This window comes from Emydura macquarii, unplaced genomic scaffold (genome assembly GCF_026122565.2).
Source record: "Emydura macquarii macquarii isolate MOO-44397 ecotype Brisbane River unplaced genomic scaffold, CSIRO-AGI_Emac_v2 contig_1230, whole genome shotgun sequence".
Lineage (NCBI taxonomy): Eukaryota > Metazoa > Chordata > Testudines > Chelidae > Emydura > Emydura macquarii.
The window spans coordinates 16,856,167-16,874,522 of NW_027131367.1; the positions used below are offsets into that span (position 1 = coordinate 16,856,167).

At 46.1% G+C, this 18,356-nt stretch overlaps 1 protein-coding gene, 1 long non-coding RNA gene and 9 other non-coding genes across 13 annotated transcripts in view; 8 read left to right on the plus strand and 3 right to left on the minus strand.

Annotated features, from left to right (window-relative positions):
• Nucleotides 1-4,247, plus strand: part of NARF (nuclear prelamin A recognition factor) — a 29,452-nt gene extending 25,205 nt beyond the window's left edge. For 2 of the 3 annotated variants that reach the window (XM_067547671.1, XM_067547670.1), the window contains exon 12: nucleotides 202-4,247. In XM_067547671.1, coding sequence (XP_067403772.1) covers nucleotides 202-443 — 242 coding nt within the window. In that variant the 3' untranslated portion in view covers nucleotides 444-4,247. The remainder of the gene's footprint in view (nucleotides 1-201) is intronic. The other variant, XM_067547672.1, reaches the window with a different exon arrangement.
• Nucleotides 4,248-6,426: 2,179 nt separating this feature from the next.
• Nucleotides 6,427-6,498, minus strand: TRNAQ-UUG (transfer RNA glutamine (anticodon UUG)). The gene has a single exon. It is a non-coding gene; the product is annotated as a tRNA-Gln (tRNA).
• A 1,365-nt stretch (nucleotides 6,499-7,863) lies between these two features.
• TRNAQ-CUG (transfer RNA glutamine (anticodon CUG)) lies at nucleotides 7,864-7,935 on the minus strand. The gene has a single exon. It is a non-coding gene; the product is annotated as a tRNA-Gln (tRNA).
• Nucleotides 7,936-9,466: 1,531 nt separating this feature from the next.
• Nucleotides 9,467-10,281, minus strand: LOC137152900 (uncharacterized). Its single transcript, XR_010919646.1, has 2 exons — nucleotides 10,168-10,281; nucleotides 9,467-9,975 (listed from the first exon to the last, which is right to left on the minus strand). It is a non-coding gene; the product is annotated as an uncharacterized lncRNA (long non-coding RNA).
• A 1,451-nt stretch (nucleotides 10,282-11,732) lies between these two features.
• On the plus strand, nucleotides 11,733-11,839 carry LOC137152938 (U6 spliceosomal RNA). Its single transcript, XR_010919664.1, has one exon. It is a non-coding gene; the product is annotated as a U6 spliceosomal RNA (small nuclear RNA).
• Nucleotides 11,840-12,137: 298 nt separating this feature from the next.
• On the plus strand, nucleotides 12,138-12,244 carry LOC137152937 (U6 spliceosomal RNA). Its single transcript, XR_010919663.1, has one exon. It is a non-coding gene; the product is annotated as a U6 spliceosomal RNA (small nuclear RNA).
• Nucleotides 12,245-13,151: 907 nt separating this feature from the next.
• Nucleotides 13,152-13,258, plus strand: LOC137152947 (U6 spliceosomal RNA). Its single transcript, XR_010919672.1, has one exon. It is a non-coding gene; the product is annotated as a U6 spliceosomal RNA (small nuclear RNA).
• Nucleotides 13,259-14,109: 851 nt separating this feature from the next.
• On the plus strand, nucleotides 14,110-14,216 carry LOC137152936 (U6 spliceosomal RNA). Its single transcript, XR_010919662.1, has one exon. It is a non-coding gene; the product is annotated as a U6 spliceosomal RNA (small nuclear RNA).
• Nucleotides 14,217-15,124: 908 nt separating this feature from the next.
• LOC137152949 (U6 spliceosomal RNA) lies at nucleotides 15,125-15,231 on the plus strand. The gene has a single exon (XR_010919673.1). It is a non-coding gene; the product is annotated as a U6 spliceosomal RNA (small nuclear RNA).
• Nucleotides 15,232-16,082: 851 nt separating this feature from the next.
• Nucleotides 16,083-16,189, plus strand: LOC137152935 (U6 spliceosomal RNA). The gene has a single exon (XR_010919661.1). It is a non-coding gene; the product is annotated as a U6 spliceosomal RNA (small nuclear RNA).
• Nucleotides 16,190-17,097: 908 nt separating this feature from the next.
• LOC137152950 (U6 spliceosomal RNA) lies at nucleotides 17,098-17,204 on the plus strand. The gene has a single exon (XR_010919674.1). It is a non-coding gene; the product is annotated as a U6 spliceosomal RNA (small nuclear RNA).
• The last annotated feature ends 1,152 nt before the right edge of the window (nucleotides 17,205-18,356 follow it).

Consider the following 18,356-nt stretch of genomic DNA (forward strand, 5'->3'; position numbering starts at 1 on the left):
TAGGACACTTGCTGATGATAGAATCAATTTCAAGGTGTATAGTGACTTTTAGCAGCATCCATAGAGCTGCTGTCTGCAAAAGGCAGTTATCCTTTTTAATTAGCAACAGGAGAAAACTGTAAATCCAAAGTTAAAGCTGCAATATAGTTCTTCCCACAAACAAACTAATGCTGTCTCATGCCTGTGGCGTGTTATTTTTAGGGTGTTTAAATGGAAAAGGCCAAGCCCAGACTGAAGATGGAAAACCAGACAAAGTGTTGCTCAGCCAGATGGAGGAAGTGTACGCTGCAATCCCTGTCAGGCTCCCAGAAACCAGCATATATGTGCAAAAGCTGTACCAGGACTGGCTGGAAGGGACAGACTCCAAGAAGGTCCAGGAAACTCTGCACACCAAATACTGTGCAGTAAATCAGACAGCAAGCAGCATGGATATCAAGTGGTGACAAATCAGGCTCAAGAAAGATGAAAAGACTTGCATAGGTTAGTTATAAACTCAGCACTAGAAACATTCTATGCAATTGGAGATGCTATGCACTAGCCAAGTGTATGACCAATACACTTTCCGAATTGCGGAGTATTACTTAATTAATACAAAGAACCGTTGCTTAATTTTTATTTGATTTTTTACTTTGAATGCCTTGGTTCCCCACAGGGTCTGTTAGACTCTTATTGTGCTTGACCTCCTGTGTAATTGGGACTTCCTTGTTCAGTTAAGGTCTGATCTTGCAAGGTACGGTGAGCATCTTCTGCTAGGTTTACAATGCCCTCGACTAAGAGTGAAGTTAATACAGGTAGAGAGTTCTCACCACTGTACAGAAATGGCACCCACAACCAGGAGCTATTGTAATCATTATGTTCGTGATTCCTTTTGCCGGGGAGAATAGCCACCCTGGATTTAAATGTTGTTGGAATTGTTGTGTTATGTGTACCGTAATTAAGGACTCTTTGCCTTGTTAACCAAAAAATGATTTTACACAGAGCGACAGATGAAAAATGTAGCCAAGAGATATAATTGACTCCTTCCACCCCCACACAATAAAGAGGTTTGTTCAGCTACCAAAACGTTGGTAACTAGCTTCCTACCGGCACACTAACCACAAGGAAGAACGTTCTTATATAAATGGAATGTCTACTAAATGTTTATAACACACTCCTCTCCTCCCTTGTTCTTTCATTAAGGATTTTTGCAAACAGGCTGGTTTCTATAAAGGGTTAAACCTTGTTAATCTCTCTCTTCAGAAACTTGCATCGTGAGTGAATCTATTCTGTAACTTTTATTTTCTTTTGTCTGACTTGTTATGAAAGCAAGACATGATGACCCCATATGAAGACAGGCATGATGTTACAATGTACCCTGCAATCTCCATTTTATATCGGTTCTATGCTAGACCTCAGTCCTGATTTACAACCCCTCTACGATTCCATTTCTGGCTCATCCTGAGCGTGCTTAGTGCCAAATTGAATCCTCATTCTGTAACACAGACAAATCTCCATTGGAAACTAGCTAAATTTGTTGAGTAACTCTGATGAAAATCTTAATTTTGGAACATTCTTGATCTGATAAGAATATAGTATAAACTGATATTGCTAGATTGGGGGGCGTTTTTATATATGTTATGTATGTGGCTAGTTTATTTAACCAACTATCATCTAAAAAATGGTACTTGGGGGATGTAACCTTCTCTACAACCTCACAAACCTAGGGGGGGACAGAGATGGTGTTTGAGGATGTGATGTAAATTCCAGCCATTACAAGGCTTCCATAGTTTTCATAGCAGCTTCATGCTTGTTTTTTTTATTAGTGGCTCTCTGAAAACTGGAAGGATTCTAGCGTTCACATTTCATTGAGAAAATATGGATGGGTTTTGTCATGATCTCAGGAAATGCCTGAATGCAAATCTGGATTTCTTTAGTATCGGTTACAGTGCTTGTGTGTGCACAAAGCTGATAATACAAGATCTCGATGATGTATATTTGAAATCAGGATCTATCCTTGTAATGTGGGAGGCGAGGCATTCAGTGCTTCCAGTCTTCCGCCCCTCCCCCCTCCAAATAAAAGTATCTAAAAACAGAGTTGATCATGTTCCTATTGAAGGCAAATATGAGTTTTTTGCCATTGACTTGAAGAGAAACATGCTCAAAACGAGGAAGGAAAAGAAAGGGTACTGAAATATGTGGAATTGCTGGAAGGAACAACTGGTTTAAAATGAATCTGTTTATATGGTTGCAGGTTTCATCTATGCCTCCTTTACTTTAATACTTTATTTCAATGCAAAATGCACGTGGATCTGACCTGTATGGCTGCCTGTATGCACAAGATGTACGTAAACCTTCAGGTGGTTTTTGTTTTTGTTTTGTTTTTATATAAAATAAAATGTTACATTTGATGCAATAACAGAACAGCTAGAGAAATCTACCTCTGTGCTAGGAAAGGGGTTCGGAGCCACAGGGAGATCCTAGAAAAACCTGCACATCTCAAATTTTTAAAAAATTCTGTTCAAGAATGATCTGTGTGTTACATGAAGCTTGTGAACATCTTCAATACCTGTAAGCAGCATGACCCTTCAGTTTTAATCTCTTGATCTATTCTGATGTCCCCTGAACCCTTCAATGGAATTACATTGTAATTAAGTTATATTGTTCTAAGTTTGTATATACATATATTTTTATATGTATATATGGCTTAAAACTGGTTGACATTATGTTAAATTTTATTTATAGCATCAGTTGTGTGTATAGCTTGTTTCTTTTTATAAAAGAAAATTTGCATATACTTGACAATGTGAAAAACTGGTTCTCAGTTTAGATTTTGTAATTAAAACTTAGTTCTTCACCACTCTGTGAAAAAGCCGCCTTCCTATTTCCAAAATGGGATTGTTTTTAAGTGTAAATCTAGAGATTAAAGAACAGCTTCATCTCATTGGCAGTTGCCCATCACTGCACAAAACCCTCCCTGCCATTTTGCTTGAGCACACATGCCTATTTCATTCAATAGCTTCTCTTTCCATAGTTCAGTTGCCTCAGATGAGACAAGGCTGTCTGTAAAATATTAGGGTTTTTTCCCCATTATAAAGGGAAATAAAGAAGATCAACAGATTAAGAATTCACTGTCTTTCAGCTTCTCAATTTAAAATGCCCTGCACTTAAAAAGAAGAATCTCTTTAAAAAGTAGCAATGTAACAATCTCAAAACTGTTACTTGCCACAACATCTCTTTTAAAAAAAGAGAGCATTTTGAATGTTCATCCAACAAATAGCTTTAGTGGCTACATATAATGTCCTTAGGTGTACTGTAATTAGGGATTGGGGGAGTTCTCTGATTTTTTTTTTTCAGTGTTTAATTTTTAGAAAAATTGTGACTATTTTGGAATAAAAAAATCTGATTTTATCATTTAAAAAAAATTGTTTTTCATTAACTGTCAATTTGTGAAATGTCCAGGAACCTCCTCCACAAAGTTTAACACTGCAAAAACCATACATGGTGTTTGTCATAGAATCTGTAAATGTTTTGCTTCATTGAGATTTCAGCCTAAAACTAGAAACCCTTGTTACGTTTTTTGGTATGTTCGGAACGTTCATCACCCATATAATATCAGATTCTGGCCTTTAAGTCTACATTAGGAAAGGTATGCCTTGTTGACAATGGGTGTAGCTAGCCAGTTTCTGAAACTGCTGAACATAATGTGGTTCTGTCTACACTTGCAATTAAACTGTTTTTCAGCACCAGTCTATTTACATTTGTTGACGACACCCTTAATCAGCATTGTGTAAAATTCCTAGCGTAGTCACAGCCATAGTGCTTTATTTCTCAGTTGAATGTTGTGCTGGAACAATTAATCTCTGAGTACAAAAGAATGTGGGGTTTTGCTGTGGGTTTATTTTAAGAAAAACTACATCTGTGTTTCTTTGGCAACATAAAAATGCTAAACCTTATCTGGAAGTTGTCTTTAATGACATAAAATATCCTAGACATGTAATGTACTGGTGCTGAGAGAAGTTATATTATAGTATTTTTCTGAGGTCTCTAAAGGGAAGGATAAATATTGTGAAGACATCTTGCCAAGACCTCAGAAATAGTTTGCCTCTTAGCAGGCACTGCTCCAATGAAGACTATCTGGGACGGTGATATTTAATAAATATATCTGTACACAACTCCGCAGCTTCAACTGGATATGTGGGACAATGTTCAGTTATCTAAACTCTGGTGCTTTGTATTTCAAATGGAGCATGAACTTGAATTGCCCTAATAAATACCTTTTGAATTTACTTTTGTGGTGGTTTTGTTTAGTTACACACATGGGCCTGATCTTATTCCAAGTTGCACATTGCCTCAACACAGACACACATCTCTCTGAAAGCTTAGCAGCCCCATACAATGTACTTCCTCCTACAAATGTTTGTTTTAAAATGTTTTGAGATTACCACTTACCTAATGTGAGGAGAGGAGTCTGTCCTTCCATGTTCCTTTTAGAGACCAGAGTCTGAGTGACTCCATGTCTTGCTATCTTGCCAGCCCCTCCCTAGGGCTGACTGTGCTGATTGTCTAAGGTTGTTGGTCCCAGTCAGTCTGGTGGAATGAGATACCAGCACCACTTTTCTTTATTGCACATTCATCATTACATTGCCTAAGGAAATTAAATATGCCTCATTTAGAGCTGCCTTTGGACTCACAGCAATAACAACACTTTATATCAACTGCTCATAAGACATCTGGTCTATAAAACTACCAAAACCTTTTCCCAGTCAAAGTATGTAAGCAAAAGCCTTTCAGCTAATTGTAGGAAATGTTCAGTTACTATCACTTCAGCCAGATGGTTCCTGCGGGGGGTGGGATGCCTAACTTTGAAAACCCTTATGGGGAACAACTAATGGAGGTTAGTTTGTGGTCAGTAACTGATTATATTGTAGCATTAGGTATCTACACTGTAGTCAGCTCACTTAAAGCACTTGTACACAAAGACTTGTACTCTGATTCTGCAACTAAGGAATTTTCTGCACAATCTATCTCCTAGGAGCAGAATTGTGGTCTAGAAGCCAAAGTTTAATATTTAAAAATTAGTTTCTAATTCTGAAGATTGGGATGGAACTTTCCAATCATGAGCCAAATGTAACTTTCTGCTTTGTCTTCCTGAACCTGTACACGGCACCTCTCATGGTGGTGTCTTTACAAAATCATTCTTGGAATCTTTCTACAGTGTGAAATTGATCCTGGTGTGCAAAATGGGACAAGGGGCCAGATATTTAAAAGGTATTTAAGGCACTTACAAATTCAGATAGGGACCTCCTGGAATTTTCAAAAGCACCTAGGAGCCTAATACCCATTGAAATCAGAGTGTTTGAAAATCCCACTCCACTAGGTGCCATCTGAATCTTTGTGCACTTAACTAACTTTTGCACCTTTTAAGACAGTTGGGGTTACCTGGGCAAAAAAAGGGAGAAGAAGGGAACTACCTGCAGAAGGGAGAGCGCTGCATCTATGCACTGGAGCTCTCCTGTCACCCCTGCATAAACTGACTACTGAGTGCTAGTAGTAATATTAAAATAGAGAGCTGGGGAGGGGATCTCTGATTATGTGGATCCAGTGACTCTAAGGGGTAGTCTGCATGCTGAGTTGCATCTCTTTAATAGATGATTTTTAAACCAGAGCAAAAGGTGGTGTGGATACTCTTATCTTGGTTTAGTTTGTCAGTTAAGAGCAGCTTTAAATTGCAATAAATTACTGTTAACTGAAATAAGTGTGTCCACAGAAGGATTTGCACCAGTCCCAGTGTAATTAACTGGTGCAAATCTGTGTGGAGAGGACAAACCTCCTCCCCTCCCTTAAGTCTCCAGACAACAATAGTGACAGAGTGGTGGTGTACCACTCCAGCCTGGTCCCTGCACCTGGATTGCGGGTGGTGTAGGTTTTCAGCTTCACCTGCAGACGGTCAAATTATTTTGGCTTTATATGAGAGAAGTGAATTTTCCCAGAGTCAATCATCACTTTTCTTTGAAGGGACCAATTTTAGAATGTGACATAAAATGTGACTAAACTGTTCTTAACACTAAAATTCATTTTTTAAAATAAAAGACTGGTATAGAATTGGGTATCGCACTGTACCACCTCGGAACAAAACCTGTTTAAAATGTAAGGGTTGTACTGGGAGAAATGAAACGGCAAAATATCTTGTATAGGAACCATAAAAAGCTCCTTTAAAAATACCCTGCAGTGTGGATTGCCAGCTGTTAGCAGACACAACCCTTACACTGTTTATCATCAGAAAATGAAGACTAGTGGGATCGTGCATTTTGTATATGAATAATCTTGTTTAAAAAAGAGAGCTTTGCAACACGTCACTGCGAACAGATTTATTTGTTCATCTGTTTTGTTATGTAATGTGACTTTACAAAAAAAAAAAAAAAAGTTAGTAAAAACAGTGAGCAAATGAGGTTCTACCGAGATTTGAACTCGGATCGCTGGATTCAAAGTCCAGAGTGCTAACCATTACACCATAGAACCGGGTGGTGGCACTAGGCGCTATAGCACCGGGTAATAGCGATTCTCGGGTCACTATGCAAATCTGGTTCCTATTTTCCTCCTATTCATTTAAATCGGAGGATTTTCTTTTCTGCTAAACCTCGCTCCTCCCCTGGAGACGCTGGTGGCCGCGCCGCTTTATCGCTATTGAACACTCACGTGCCAAGGACCCCGCCTCAGACCGCAGCGCTGAGTGTTAAAAATAAAAGAAGCAGAGGCGTCTCCTGTGCAGCGCCGTGCACACCAGTCCTAGCACAGAGCTGCGCGTGCACAAGCGCGCGCCCCCCGCCGCGCCGCAGCACAGTGCCCTGGCCGCGCGCACACGGGGGCCGTTCCCACCGCGCGGGCTGAGCCGCGTTTGGTGCCCGCGGCGGTGCCGGGGGAGCTGGGCCGGGCAGCCCGCCCGCGCGCTGGGGCGTCGCGGTCACCGGAACTGCGGCCGGCACAAGCCAGAGCCGCAGCGCGCCCCACCCCGGCAGCGAGTGCGCCGCGGAAAACAAACGCCGCCGCTGCCGCTGCCGCCGCCGCCGGGCACCAGCTAGTGAGCGCGTGCGGCTCCCCTCAGCGCTCCCGCCTCACACGGTGCACAGCGCGAGACAGGCAACGGCGGGAAGGGTGCAGCGTCTAGTGCAGGGCAGTGACAAGACGATGGAGACAGTATATTAATTATTATATTATATTATATCTATAACCCCTATATTATATGATATGATATGATATGATTGATATGATATTTATTACATATAACCCCTACAGTATATTATATATTATATTATATTTTACATATATAACCCCTATATAACCCCTACAGTATATTATATATTATATTCATTATATATATAAACCCCTACAGTATATTATATTATTAGATATATAAAACCCTCTACAGTATATTAATTATATTATATATAAACCCCTACACTATATTATATTTATTGTTTTATATATATATAACCCTCTACAGTATATTATATTCTATTAATTATATTATATTATATATATAAACCCCTACAGTATATGATATTAATTGTATTATATATATAACCCCCTAGCTTGTTTTCTCTTTTCAAGAACATCTCCATTCATTGCCCAGTGACATCCAGCCCCGGACCACAGTCACAGTGGTCACAGCGAACACGCCCTTTGCTGTGCTTTTAAATATATTTTTTCCAATTAACTCCCCAGATCTTATATTGATTTGACTGTAAAGAAAATACAATAAAATATGAAGACTTTTGGGCTCCATCGCTATAACATTGATATTGATATATATGCTAATACTTACAATACTGGGCAATATCTAGTACGGAACCTAAACGAGACAAAAAAGGTGGGCGGGAAAATCATAGGTTCCACCGAGATTTGAACTCGGATCGCTGGATTCAGAGTCCAGAGTGCTAACCATTACACCATGGAACCACCTGATTGTAACTTTAGCAGTGATCCTATTGGGATAACACCACAGTGGATGTGTTATCTCCGCTCGTGGAGCGGTTTTTCTATTATGCACTGCTTCCCCATGTCTAACTCTACAAACTAAATGCAAAAGTAATCCGGCAAAATTCACTCCAGCAATACACAATACATTATGTTTCAAACAAACCCAGAAATACGTGGCATTTCTGTTCTGCTTTCCTAGAGCGCACATTGATGCTTTTTTCCCCAAAAAATTTTAGCAGATTGCCCACCTTCAGATGGCATGTTATACATATTGCAATTTGCATGATGTACTATTTGTGCTTTAAAGTATCCATTTGCCATTTTTGCCGACGTGCTGCATTTTATTCCACATTTTTACTTCTTTGTTGGTTTTCTCCGCAGTTTCGCTTCACATACTTAATGTCACAGTTTGGCTGGCCACGTAGGATTTTTGCTGCATGTTACCTGTAGCATTTCACATTAAACCTTGCACGTGGCATTATGTATTGTATGTGGCTTCTAAAGATTTCCCTCATCCCCCTCCCCGCATTTTACTAGTGCTGTTGATTTTGTAGATTTTCTTTAGTAACATAAGTTCAGTGAGAAAAAAACACGTGGGGAAAAATCACAAACTGAATCATGAATCACTTACCCACAGTCTCCTTGGAATTAGTCCTAATGCAGGCACTCAAACTTTAACCAGAAGGAGGAGGGTGGGGCTGGGCTCCTGCACGATATGGTGCTCTGGGATCCAGTGGTAAAATGAGGGTTTATCAGAGCCAGGCCTCACCACTGCCCTCTGTTCCCAGTAACTTCAGCCTCTGGCAGGATCAGATGCTAAAGTGAAAGCGGGTAAATCAACTATCAGTGATTAATCATCATAAATTATTGGCAGCAAACGTTTGGAATCAGAGTGAGTAATAAACCATCCACCAGATTACTATGATAGGAGAAAAATGAAAGATTAAACAAGACCATTGAAACATCTTGTTTGCTGGGTTTCTTTTCAGTGCCTAACACAACAGATAATCAGAAAAGCCTCTGTGTGAAAAGCTTCACGAACTATTGTTATATCTAAAGCAATGGCCATTGAAGTACTGCAAACGTGGTAGAGAGAAACACATTTTCACTATCTGTTGTATCACAAAGCAATGACTTTACACCGTATCACAGCATATTATTAATAATGAATACTAACTGTAGGCCCCCAAACTAGTTTTTGAGTAAATTAAGCGAGAACCTATTGCCCAATGGAGCATTCAGGTGAAATAACATAAGCTTTAACATAAATGTTGAAAGATGTCAGCATAATAAATCAATCATCACCATTTTTAAAGAAGTTGGGAAAAAACCCTTATTAGCAGAGGATGGTTTCGATCCATCGACCTCTGGGTTATGGGCCCAGCACGCTTCCGCTGCGCCACTCTGCTTTGTACTATAAAAGGTAATCTACAGCCCTTAGAATGTTATACACTTCATATGTGTTTGCCCTTTCTTTCCTCTACTTCCTGCAGGTTGTGATCAGAAGCAATGCTGACATTTCCGTACACAGACACTCAAAGAATTTTTTCAGCTCAGCAGCATGCACCCATCCTACACAAAGAGGCTCCCCCAAAATGTCCTAGACATTCGTTAGGGTACAAAGAGTCCCCCACTCAATAAAGTTTGGGCTTCAAATATCTCCCTCTGAAATGACATACTGCAATAGCCATGTTTAGCAGGTGAATTTACGTGCCTTACAGTTTGACATGGCTGGCAAATAAAGAGAGAGATTTCCCTTTCCCCAGTTATAAGGGAACCATAACAAATGACACTTTTTTAAATCCATTTTTTGCAGTTACAAACATTAGGGCAATATTTTCCTCCCGCAAGCAGAGGGAACGGAAAGCACAAAGCAGTTCTGTGCTCAGGAAGTCCAAAGATTAAAATATTGGCTCTCCAGAATTCTCCTCCTCTTCTGGGCCCATGAAACTGTTTAACAAAAGTCTGTGGTGAGCAGCAGCTAGTAACAACGCCAACAGGGTAGGCCACCCCAGTCCCCTATGGAAAAAGAAACCATTACATAATTATTATGAGGTGCTTTGATCACAGCTTGTAACTAGCTATGTTGCCCCTTTTCACCCAAGAAGGTAGCCAGATTTAAGGGCCTTGAGGATGTGCCAGTGGCAGGCAGAAATAGATAAAAACTGGTATTTTCTATGATGATGTTCTGTTTATTTAAAAAGAACTTACAAAGTCCTGTGTCTCCAAATGCAGAAGGAACGAAGAAAAAAAGGAGCAGTATTTTAGCTTACAGTCCCAAACCTTGTTAGCCAACAGACCCAAAAACTCTCACTCTAGCTTTTCCCAGGGTCAAGCTGTTCTCAGAGAGTAAATGCCTAGGCTTTTTTTTTTTTTTTTAACCAATCACAATGGGGTTTTCACCCAACCAATAATAAGATTTCACCCAGCTCATAACAAGCTACATGAGGGAAAATATTTGACAATGGGATCTTGAATCTAGCAGAAAAAAATTATAACAGAAACCAAGGGCTGCAAGCTGAAGATAAAATAAATTCATACTGGAAATAAGGCATCAACTTTTAACAGTGAGAGTAATTAACAAGTCAAACAATTTACCCATGGTCATGGTGGATTCTCCATCACTGGCAATTATTAAATCAAGATTAGATTTTTTTGTGTGGAAGATATGCTCTAGGAATTATTTTGCAGAAGTTCTATGACCACAAGCTCAGACCCAGTGATCACAAAGTTCCCTTCTGGCCTGGAAATATACGAATCACCACTATTAATACATGAGGAAAAAGAGGCCCCTACAAGGGATGGAGATTTCAATACCTTATGACAAACATAAGAAAAAAAAAAGTTCCTACCTCATATATTGAATTGCAATCACCCTAACAATCATATGAGAATTTAAAAAAGAAGAAGATGAATTCTAGGATAACATTATATATTTCAGAAATATTTATTTCAATATAAAATTAAATCAAAATAATCATAATAGTGGGCCATTTAACCCGATTTCTGCCTTCATCAGGATAAAAACCACTGAATCCGGGGCCAGACACCATGGGCAAGCTGTTGATTTCAAGATATTTCAGAGAAAAAACCTGCTACAGCAGCCTGATCAGCAGATGTAACTTAGCTCCATATGGCAAGGACTCCTTTTCAGTACTAACAAGCAGACAGGCGAAGACGCGGAGCAAGAAGAAGCAAAGGAGGATGTCTTTCCACAGGGAACCCACTGCCACGCTCATCCCTCCTGCTGACTCGAGGCGGGAGATACCTCGGCTGCCGCACCAAAAAATAGATTGAAAAGACGGGAAGGAAAGACTTCTTTTCTGAAGGCCTCACCTTCGCCTCCTCACCTCTCTAGAGATTCCTCCCCAGCAACTCGTGTTCCGTGCCATGGCCCTTTTCTCCTTGGCAAAAGCTTGCAGCACACATGCTGGCCAAAAGCCCTCAGGCAGCACTTGGCTAGCCTCTCCTCCCGGCTTCTACCTCCCTGGCCCTTCCCTGCTTCCAGGACAAGCAGCTCACACTCCAACTCCCAGCATGTCCTACTCTCATTTTCACACCAAGATCTATATCCCTCCTCTCAGAAGGGAATCTTGTGCATCCCCATCATGCCAGGGCACTCCCTCCCCAGTCGGAGGGCCAAGGGCACAAGGAGCAAATATAGAACTCAGGTTTCCAAGTATCTGCCTCACATTCCTGTGCCTCCCTCTCACACCCTGACTTCAAAACCTCTATATTCTGCGGGATATTTATGGCTATGTGTGAAGCGAAGACCTGTGTTTCCTTTTCTGGCACATATACTAAAATTGGAACAATACAAAGTAAATTAGTTTGGCCTCTGCGCAACAATGAAACGCAAATTCATAAAAAATTCCACATTTTACTTTCCTGCCTTGCTAGTGCCGCTCACAGGGCCCCCGGCTTTGGGAGAGGCCCAGCTACGCAAGCAGGCTTTCTCCTACCAGCTTTTTCTCCCACCTGCCTTGGAAGAGACTGAAGTGGCCTCTGTTGGCGCAGACACATCTCAGAGGGGCTATTGTGAGACAAAGACGCAAAAAGTAAATCTAGGCCTCCAGTCCCCATGCGTCTGCCTGGCGTTCCCGTGCGTCCCTCTCTCACCCTAAATTGGAAGCCTCTACCTTCTCCGAGGTATTTAGGGCGTACGGCTGACTGCACCTTTCGTGTTTGCTTCGGCAGCACATATCCTAAAATTGGAAAGATACAGAGAAGATTAGCATGAACCCTGCGCAAGGATGACACGCAAATTCGTGAAGCGTTCCAAATTTTCTTTTCCCGCCTCACAGGGCCCTCGGCTTTCGGAGAGGCCCAGCTGGGCAAGTAGGCGTCCCGCTCTCTGCTCTGGTGCTACCAGTTTCGCCTCTCGCCTGCCCTGGGAAGGACCAAAGTGGCTTCTGTCGGTACAGGGGCATCTCAGAGATCTCAGAGGGGCTGCTGTGGGTTGCCCTGGGCGGCTGCTTTATTCCTCATGCCCAGCCGCCACATGTCTTGCCTCGTCGAAAGAAAAGGACCCGTTGCGGCAGATGGTACCCAGCCCTGCCTGGCAAGGACCCCTTTTGGGGAGGAAGAAGAAGAAGAAGCAGCAGCACAGGAGGATGTCCTTCCGTAGGGAGCCTGCTGCCACCCTCGCCCCTCCTGCTGACTCGAGGTGGGAACCCCTAGACTCCCGCACCGAGTAAGGACTCGAAAGGGAAGTCTCCTTCTCAGAAGGCCTCTCCTTTTGCACTTCACCCTCAACGGATTTCTCCCTGGTACCTGGCATTCCCCGCTGTGACCTGTTTGCCCTTGGCAAAATCTAGCAGCACGCAGACAGGCCAGGAAACGTCACGCAGCACTTGTCCGGCATCTCCTCCTGCCCCCTTCGTGCTGGACCTTTTGCCCCTTCCACTACCAGGGGCCCTCACTCCGGGGACATCAGGGGACTATGGCTCCCAGCATGCCGTGCTGTCATTTGCATACCAAGCGCTCCATCCCCTCCTCCGGGAGGGGTAGTTTGCATGGCCCCACAAGGCGAGGGACACCCCGTTGCCATCAGAGGACCAAGAATGCAAGCAGCACATCTAGGAGTCCGGTCCCCATGCGTCTGCCTGGCGTACCGGTGCGTCCCTCTCTCGCCCTAAATTGGAAGCCTCTACCTTCCCTGAGGTATTTAGGGCGTACGGCTGACGGCATCATTTGTGTTTGCTTCGGCAGCACATATACTAAAATTGGAACGATACAGAGAAGATTAGCATGGCCCCTGCGCAAGGATGACACGCAAATTCGTGAAGCGTTCCATATTTTCTTTTCCCGACTCGCTGCTACTACTGCTCGTCACAGAGCCCTCGGTTTTGGGAGAGGCCCACCTTCGCAAAGAGGTGTCCCGCTAGTGACTTTTCTTCTCGCCTGACCTAGCAAGCGGCCTCTGTCGGGGCAGCGGCATCTCAGAGGGCCTGCTGTGGCTTACGCTGGCTAAGCAGCCTAATTCCTCATGCCCAGCTGCCACCTGGGCTGCTTCGCGGAGAGAAAAGGACCCCCTGCAGCAGAAGATACCCGGCCCTGCCTGCCAAGCACCGCTTTTCAGGAAGAAGAAGCAGAGGAGGATGTCCTTCCGCAGGGACTCCGCTGCCTTCCTCACCCCTCCTGCTGACTCCACGTGGGGAACACCGAGCGACGGCTTGAAAGGAAAGCTTCCTTCTCCGAAGGCCTCACTTTCGACACTTCACCCCCTACGGATTTCTCCCCGCCACTCGGCATTTCCGCCAGGGCCCGTTTGCCCCTGGCAAAATCCAGCAGCACGCAGACAGGCCAGGAGCCCTCACGCAGCACTTGGCCCACGTTTCCTCCTGTCCTCTCGCCTCTTCCTGGAGCAGGGGCCTGCAGTCCAGGGACATCAGGGGACTATGGTTCCCAGCATGCCGTGCTCTCATTTGCATACCAAGAGCACCATCCCCTCCTCCGGGAGGGGTAGTTTGCACGCCCCCGCAAGGCGAGGGACACCCCGTTGCCATCAGAGGACCACGAACGCAGGCAGCACATCTAGGACTCCGCTCCCCATGCGTCTGCCTGGCGTTCCCGTGCGTCCCTCTCTCGCCCTAAATTGGAAGCCTCTACCTTCTCCGAGGTATTTAGGGCGTACGGCTGACTGCACCTTTCGTGTTTGCTTCGGCAGCACATATCCTAAAATTGGAACGATACAGAGAAGATTAGCATGAACCCTGCGCAAGGATGACACGCAAATTCGTGAAGCGTTCCATATTTTCTTTTCCCGCCTCACAGGGCCCTCGGCTTTCGGAGAGGCCCAGCTGGGCAAGTAGGCGTCCCGCTCTCTGCTCTGGTGCTACCAGTTTCGCCTCTCGCCTGCCCTGGGAAGGACCAAAGTGGCTTCTGTCGGTACAGGGGCATCTCAGAGATCTCAGAGGGGCTGCTGTGGGTTGCCCTGGGCGGCTGCTTTATTCCTCATGCCCAGCCGCCACATGTCTTGCCTCGTCGAAAGAAAAGGACCCGTTGCGGCAGATGGTACCCAGCCCTGCCTGGCAAGGACCCCTTTTTGGGGAGGAAGAAGAAGAAGAAGCAGCAGCACAGGAGGATGTCCTTCCGTAGGGAGCCTGCTGCCACCCTCGCCCCTCCTGCTGACTCGAGGTGGGAACCCCTAGACTCCCGCACCGAGTAAGGACTCGAAAGGGAAGTCTCCTTCTCAGAAGGCCTCTCCTTTTGCACTTCACCCTCAACGGATTTCTCCCTGGTACCTGGCATTCCCCGCTGTGACCTGTTTGCCCTTGGCAAAATCTAGCAGCACGCAGACAGGCCAGGAAACGTCACGCAGCACTTGTCCGGCATCTCCTCCTGCCCCCTTCGTGCTGGACCTTTTGCCCCTTCCACTACCAGGGGCCCTCACTCCGGGGACATCAGGGGACTATGGCTCCCAGCATGCCGTGCTGTCATTTGCATACCAAGCGCTCCATCCCCTCCTCCGGGAGGGGTAGTTTGCATGGCCCCACAAGGCGAGGGACACCCCCTTGCCATCAGAGGACCAAGAATGCAAGCAGCACATCTAGGAGTCCGGTCCCCATGCGTCTGCCTGGCGTACCGGTGCGTCCCTCTCTCGCCCTAAATTGGAAGCCTCTACCTTCCCTGAGGTATTTAGGGCGTACGGCTGACGGCATCATTTGTGTTTGCTTCGGCAGCACATATACTAAAATTGGAACGATACAGAGAAGATTAGCATGGCCCCTGCGCAAGGATGACACGCAAATTCGTGAAGCGTTCCATATTTTCTTTTCCCGACTCGCTGCTACTACTGCTCGTCACAGAGCCCTCGGTTTTGGGAGAGGCCCACCTTCGCAAAGAGGTGTCCCGCTAGTGACTTTTCTTCTCGCCTGACCTAGCAAGCGGCCTCTGTCGGGGCAGCGGCATCTCAGAGGGCCTGCTGTGGCTTACGCTGGCTAAGCAGCCTAATTCCTCATGCCCAGCTGCCACCTGGGCTGCTTCGCGGAGAGAAAAGGACCCCCTGCAGCAGAAGATACCCGGCCCTGCCTGCCAAGCACCGCTTTTCAGGAAGAAGAAGCAGAGGAGGATGTCCTTCCGCAGGGACTCCGCTGCCTTCCTCACCCCTCCTGCTGACTCCACGTGGGGAACACCGAGCGACGGCTTGAAAGGAAAGCTTCCTTCTCCGAAGGCCTCACTTTCGACACTTCACCCCCTACGGATTTCTCCCCGCCACTCGGCATTTCCGCCAGGGCCCGTTTGCCCCTGGCAAAATCCAGCAGCACGCAGACAGGCCAGGAGCCCTCACGCAGCACTTGGCCCACGTTTCCTCCTGTCCTCTCGCCTCTTCCTGGAGCAGGGGCCTGCAGTCCAGGGACATCAGGGGACTATGGTTCCCAGCATGCCGTGCTCTCATTTGCATACCAAGAGCACCATCCCCTCCTCCGGGAGGGGTAGTTTGCACGCCCCCGCAAGGCGAGGGACACCCCGTTGCCATCAGAGGACCACGAACGCAGGCAGCACATCTAGGACTCCGCTCCCCATGCGTCTGCCTGGCGTTCCCGTGCGTCCCTCTCTCGCCCTAAATTGGAAGCCTCTACCTTCTCCGAGGTATTTAGGGCGTACGGCTGACTGCACCTTTCGTGTTTGCTTCGGCAGCACATATCCTAAAATTGGAAAGATACAGAGAAGATTAGCATGGCCCCTGCGCAAGGATGACACGCAAATTCGTGAAGCGTTCCATATTTTCTTTTCCCGCCTCACAGGGCCCTCGGCTTTCGGAGAGGCCCAGCTGGGCAAGTAGGCGTCCCGCTCTCTGCTCTGGTGCTACCAGTTTCGCCTCTCGCCTGCCCTGGGAAGGACCAAAGTGGCTTCTGTCGGTACAGGGGCATCTCAGAGATCTCAGAGGGGCTGCTGTGGGTTGCCCTGGGCGGCTGCTTTATTCCTCATGCCCAGCCGCCACATGTCTTGCCTCGTCGAAAGAAAAGGACCCGTTGCGGCAGATGGTACCCAGCCCTGCCTGGCAAGGACCCCTTTTTGGGGAGGAAGAAGAAGAAGAAGCAGCAGCACAGGAGGATGTCCTTCCGTAGGGAGCCTGCTGCCACCCTCGCCCCTCCTGCTGACTCGAGGTGGGAACCCCTAGACTCCCGCACCGAGTAAGGACTCGAAAGGGAAGTCTCCTTCTCAGAAGGCCTCTCCTTTTGCACTTCACCCTCAACGGATTTCTCCCTGGTACCTGGCATTCCCCGCTGTGACCTGTTTGCCCTTGGCAAAATCTAGCAGCACGCAGACAGGCCAGGAAACGTCACGCAGCACTTGTCCGGCATCTCCTCCTGCCCCCTTCGTGCTGGACCTTTTGCCCCTTCCACTACCAGGGGCCCTCACTCCGGGGACATCAGGGGACTATGGCTCCCAGCATGCCGTGCTGTCATTTGCATACCAAGCGCTCCATCCCCTCCTCCGGGAGGGGTAGTTTGCATGGCCCCACAAGGCGAGGGACACCCCGTTGCCATCAGAGGACCAAGAATGCAAGCAGCACATCTAGGAGTCCGGTCCCCATGCGTCTGCCTGGCGTACCGGTGCGTCCCTCTCTCGCCCTAAATTGGAAGCCTCTACCTTCCCTGAGGTATTTAGGGCGTACGGCTGACTGCATCATTTGTGTTTGCTTCGGCAGCACATATACTAAAATTGGAACGATACAGAGAAGATTAGCATGGCCCCTGCGCAAGGATGACACGCAAATTCGTGAAGCGTTCCATATTTTCTTTTCCCGACTCGCTGCTACTACTGCTCGTCACAGAGCCCTCGGTTTTGGGAGAGGCCCACCTTCGCAAAGAGGTGTCCCGCTAGTGACTTTTCTTCTCGCCTGACCTAGCAAGCGGCCTCTGTCGGGGCAGCGGCATCTCAGAGGGCCTGCTGTGGCTTACGCTGGCTAAGCAGCCTAATTCCTCATGCCCAGCTGCCACCTGGGCTGCTTCGCGGAGAGAAAAGGACCCCCTGCAGCAGAAGATACCCGGCCCTGCCTGCCAAGCACCGCTTTTCAGGAAGAAGAAGCAGAGGAGGATGTCCTTCCGCAGGGACTCCGCTGCCTTCCTCACCCCTCCTGCTGACTCCACGTGGGGAACACCGAGCGACGGCTTGAAAGGAAAGCTTCATTTTCACAAGGCCTCCCCTTTGCTACTTCACCCCCCTATGGATACCTCCCCAGCTCCTGGCATTCCCCGCTGTGACGTGTTTGCCTTTGGGAAAATTTCGCAGAACGCATGCAGGCCAGAAGCCCTCATACCTCACTTGTCTCGCGTCTCTTCCTGGCATCTCCCTGCTCGGCCAGTCGCCTCTTCCAGTACCAGGCAGTGGCTGGTACCCACTCCACTGATAGCAGGGGACTATGATTCCCAGTATGCCTTGCTCACATTCATTCGCATACCAGGATCAGATTCCATCCTCTCTTTCAACAACGGTATTTTATGCAGGGAGTGAACAACTGACCTGGTAATTTTACAAATCCAGTCCCTATGCTGTGTCTAGGATTACTTCACCTCCCTCTGTTGCATCCTATCAAAATCTGCGTCATGTTTTGAGAGAAAAAAATGTATAGATGATTTAGTAAGAGTTCATCATTGGTTTTCATAATGAACTTCTCTTTTTATGTATGTTTTTTATCTTGTCTTGTATGGTATTTGAGAAAAAATTTTAAAAATTTTGATGGTGAATGTGGAGGATCGGGGGATGCTGGTTTGTGAGCATTTCTCATATTCAGTGTTTTCTGTGTAACCAGAATTATTTCATCCCCACTAATTTAGAAGTAACTTTCTGTGCTCCCCCCCATAAATTATAATTGCTTAAAGTTACAAATATTCAGTAATGGTGAATGAGTGTGTTCTTTTTTCAATTTACTCTTGGTTTCTGAGCACGTA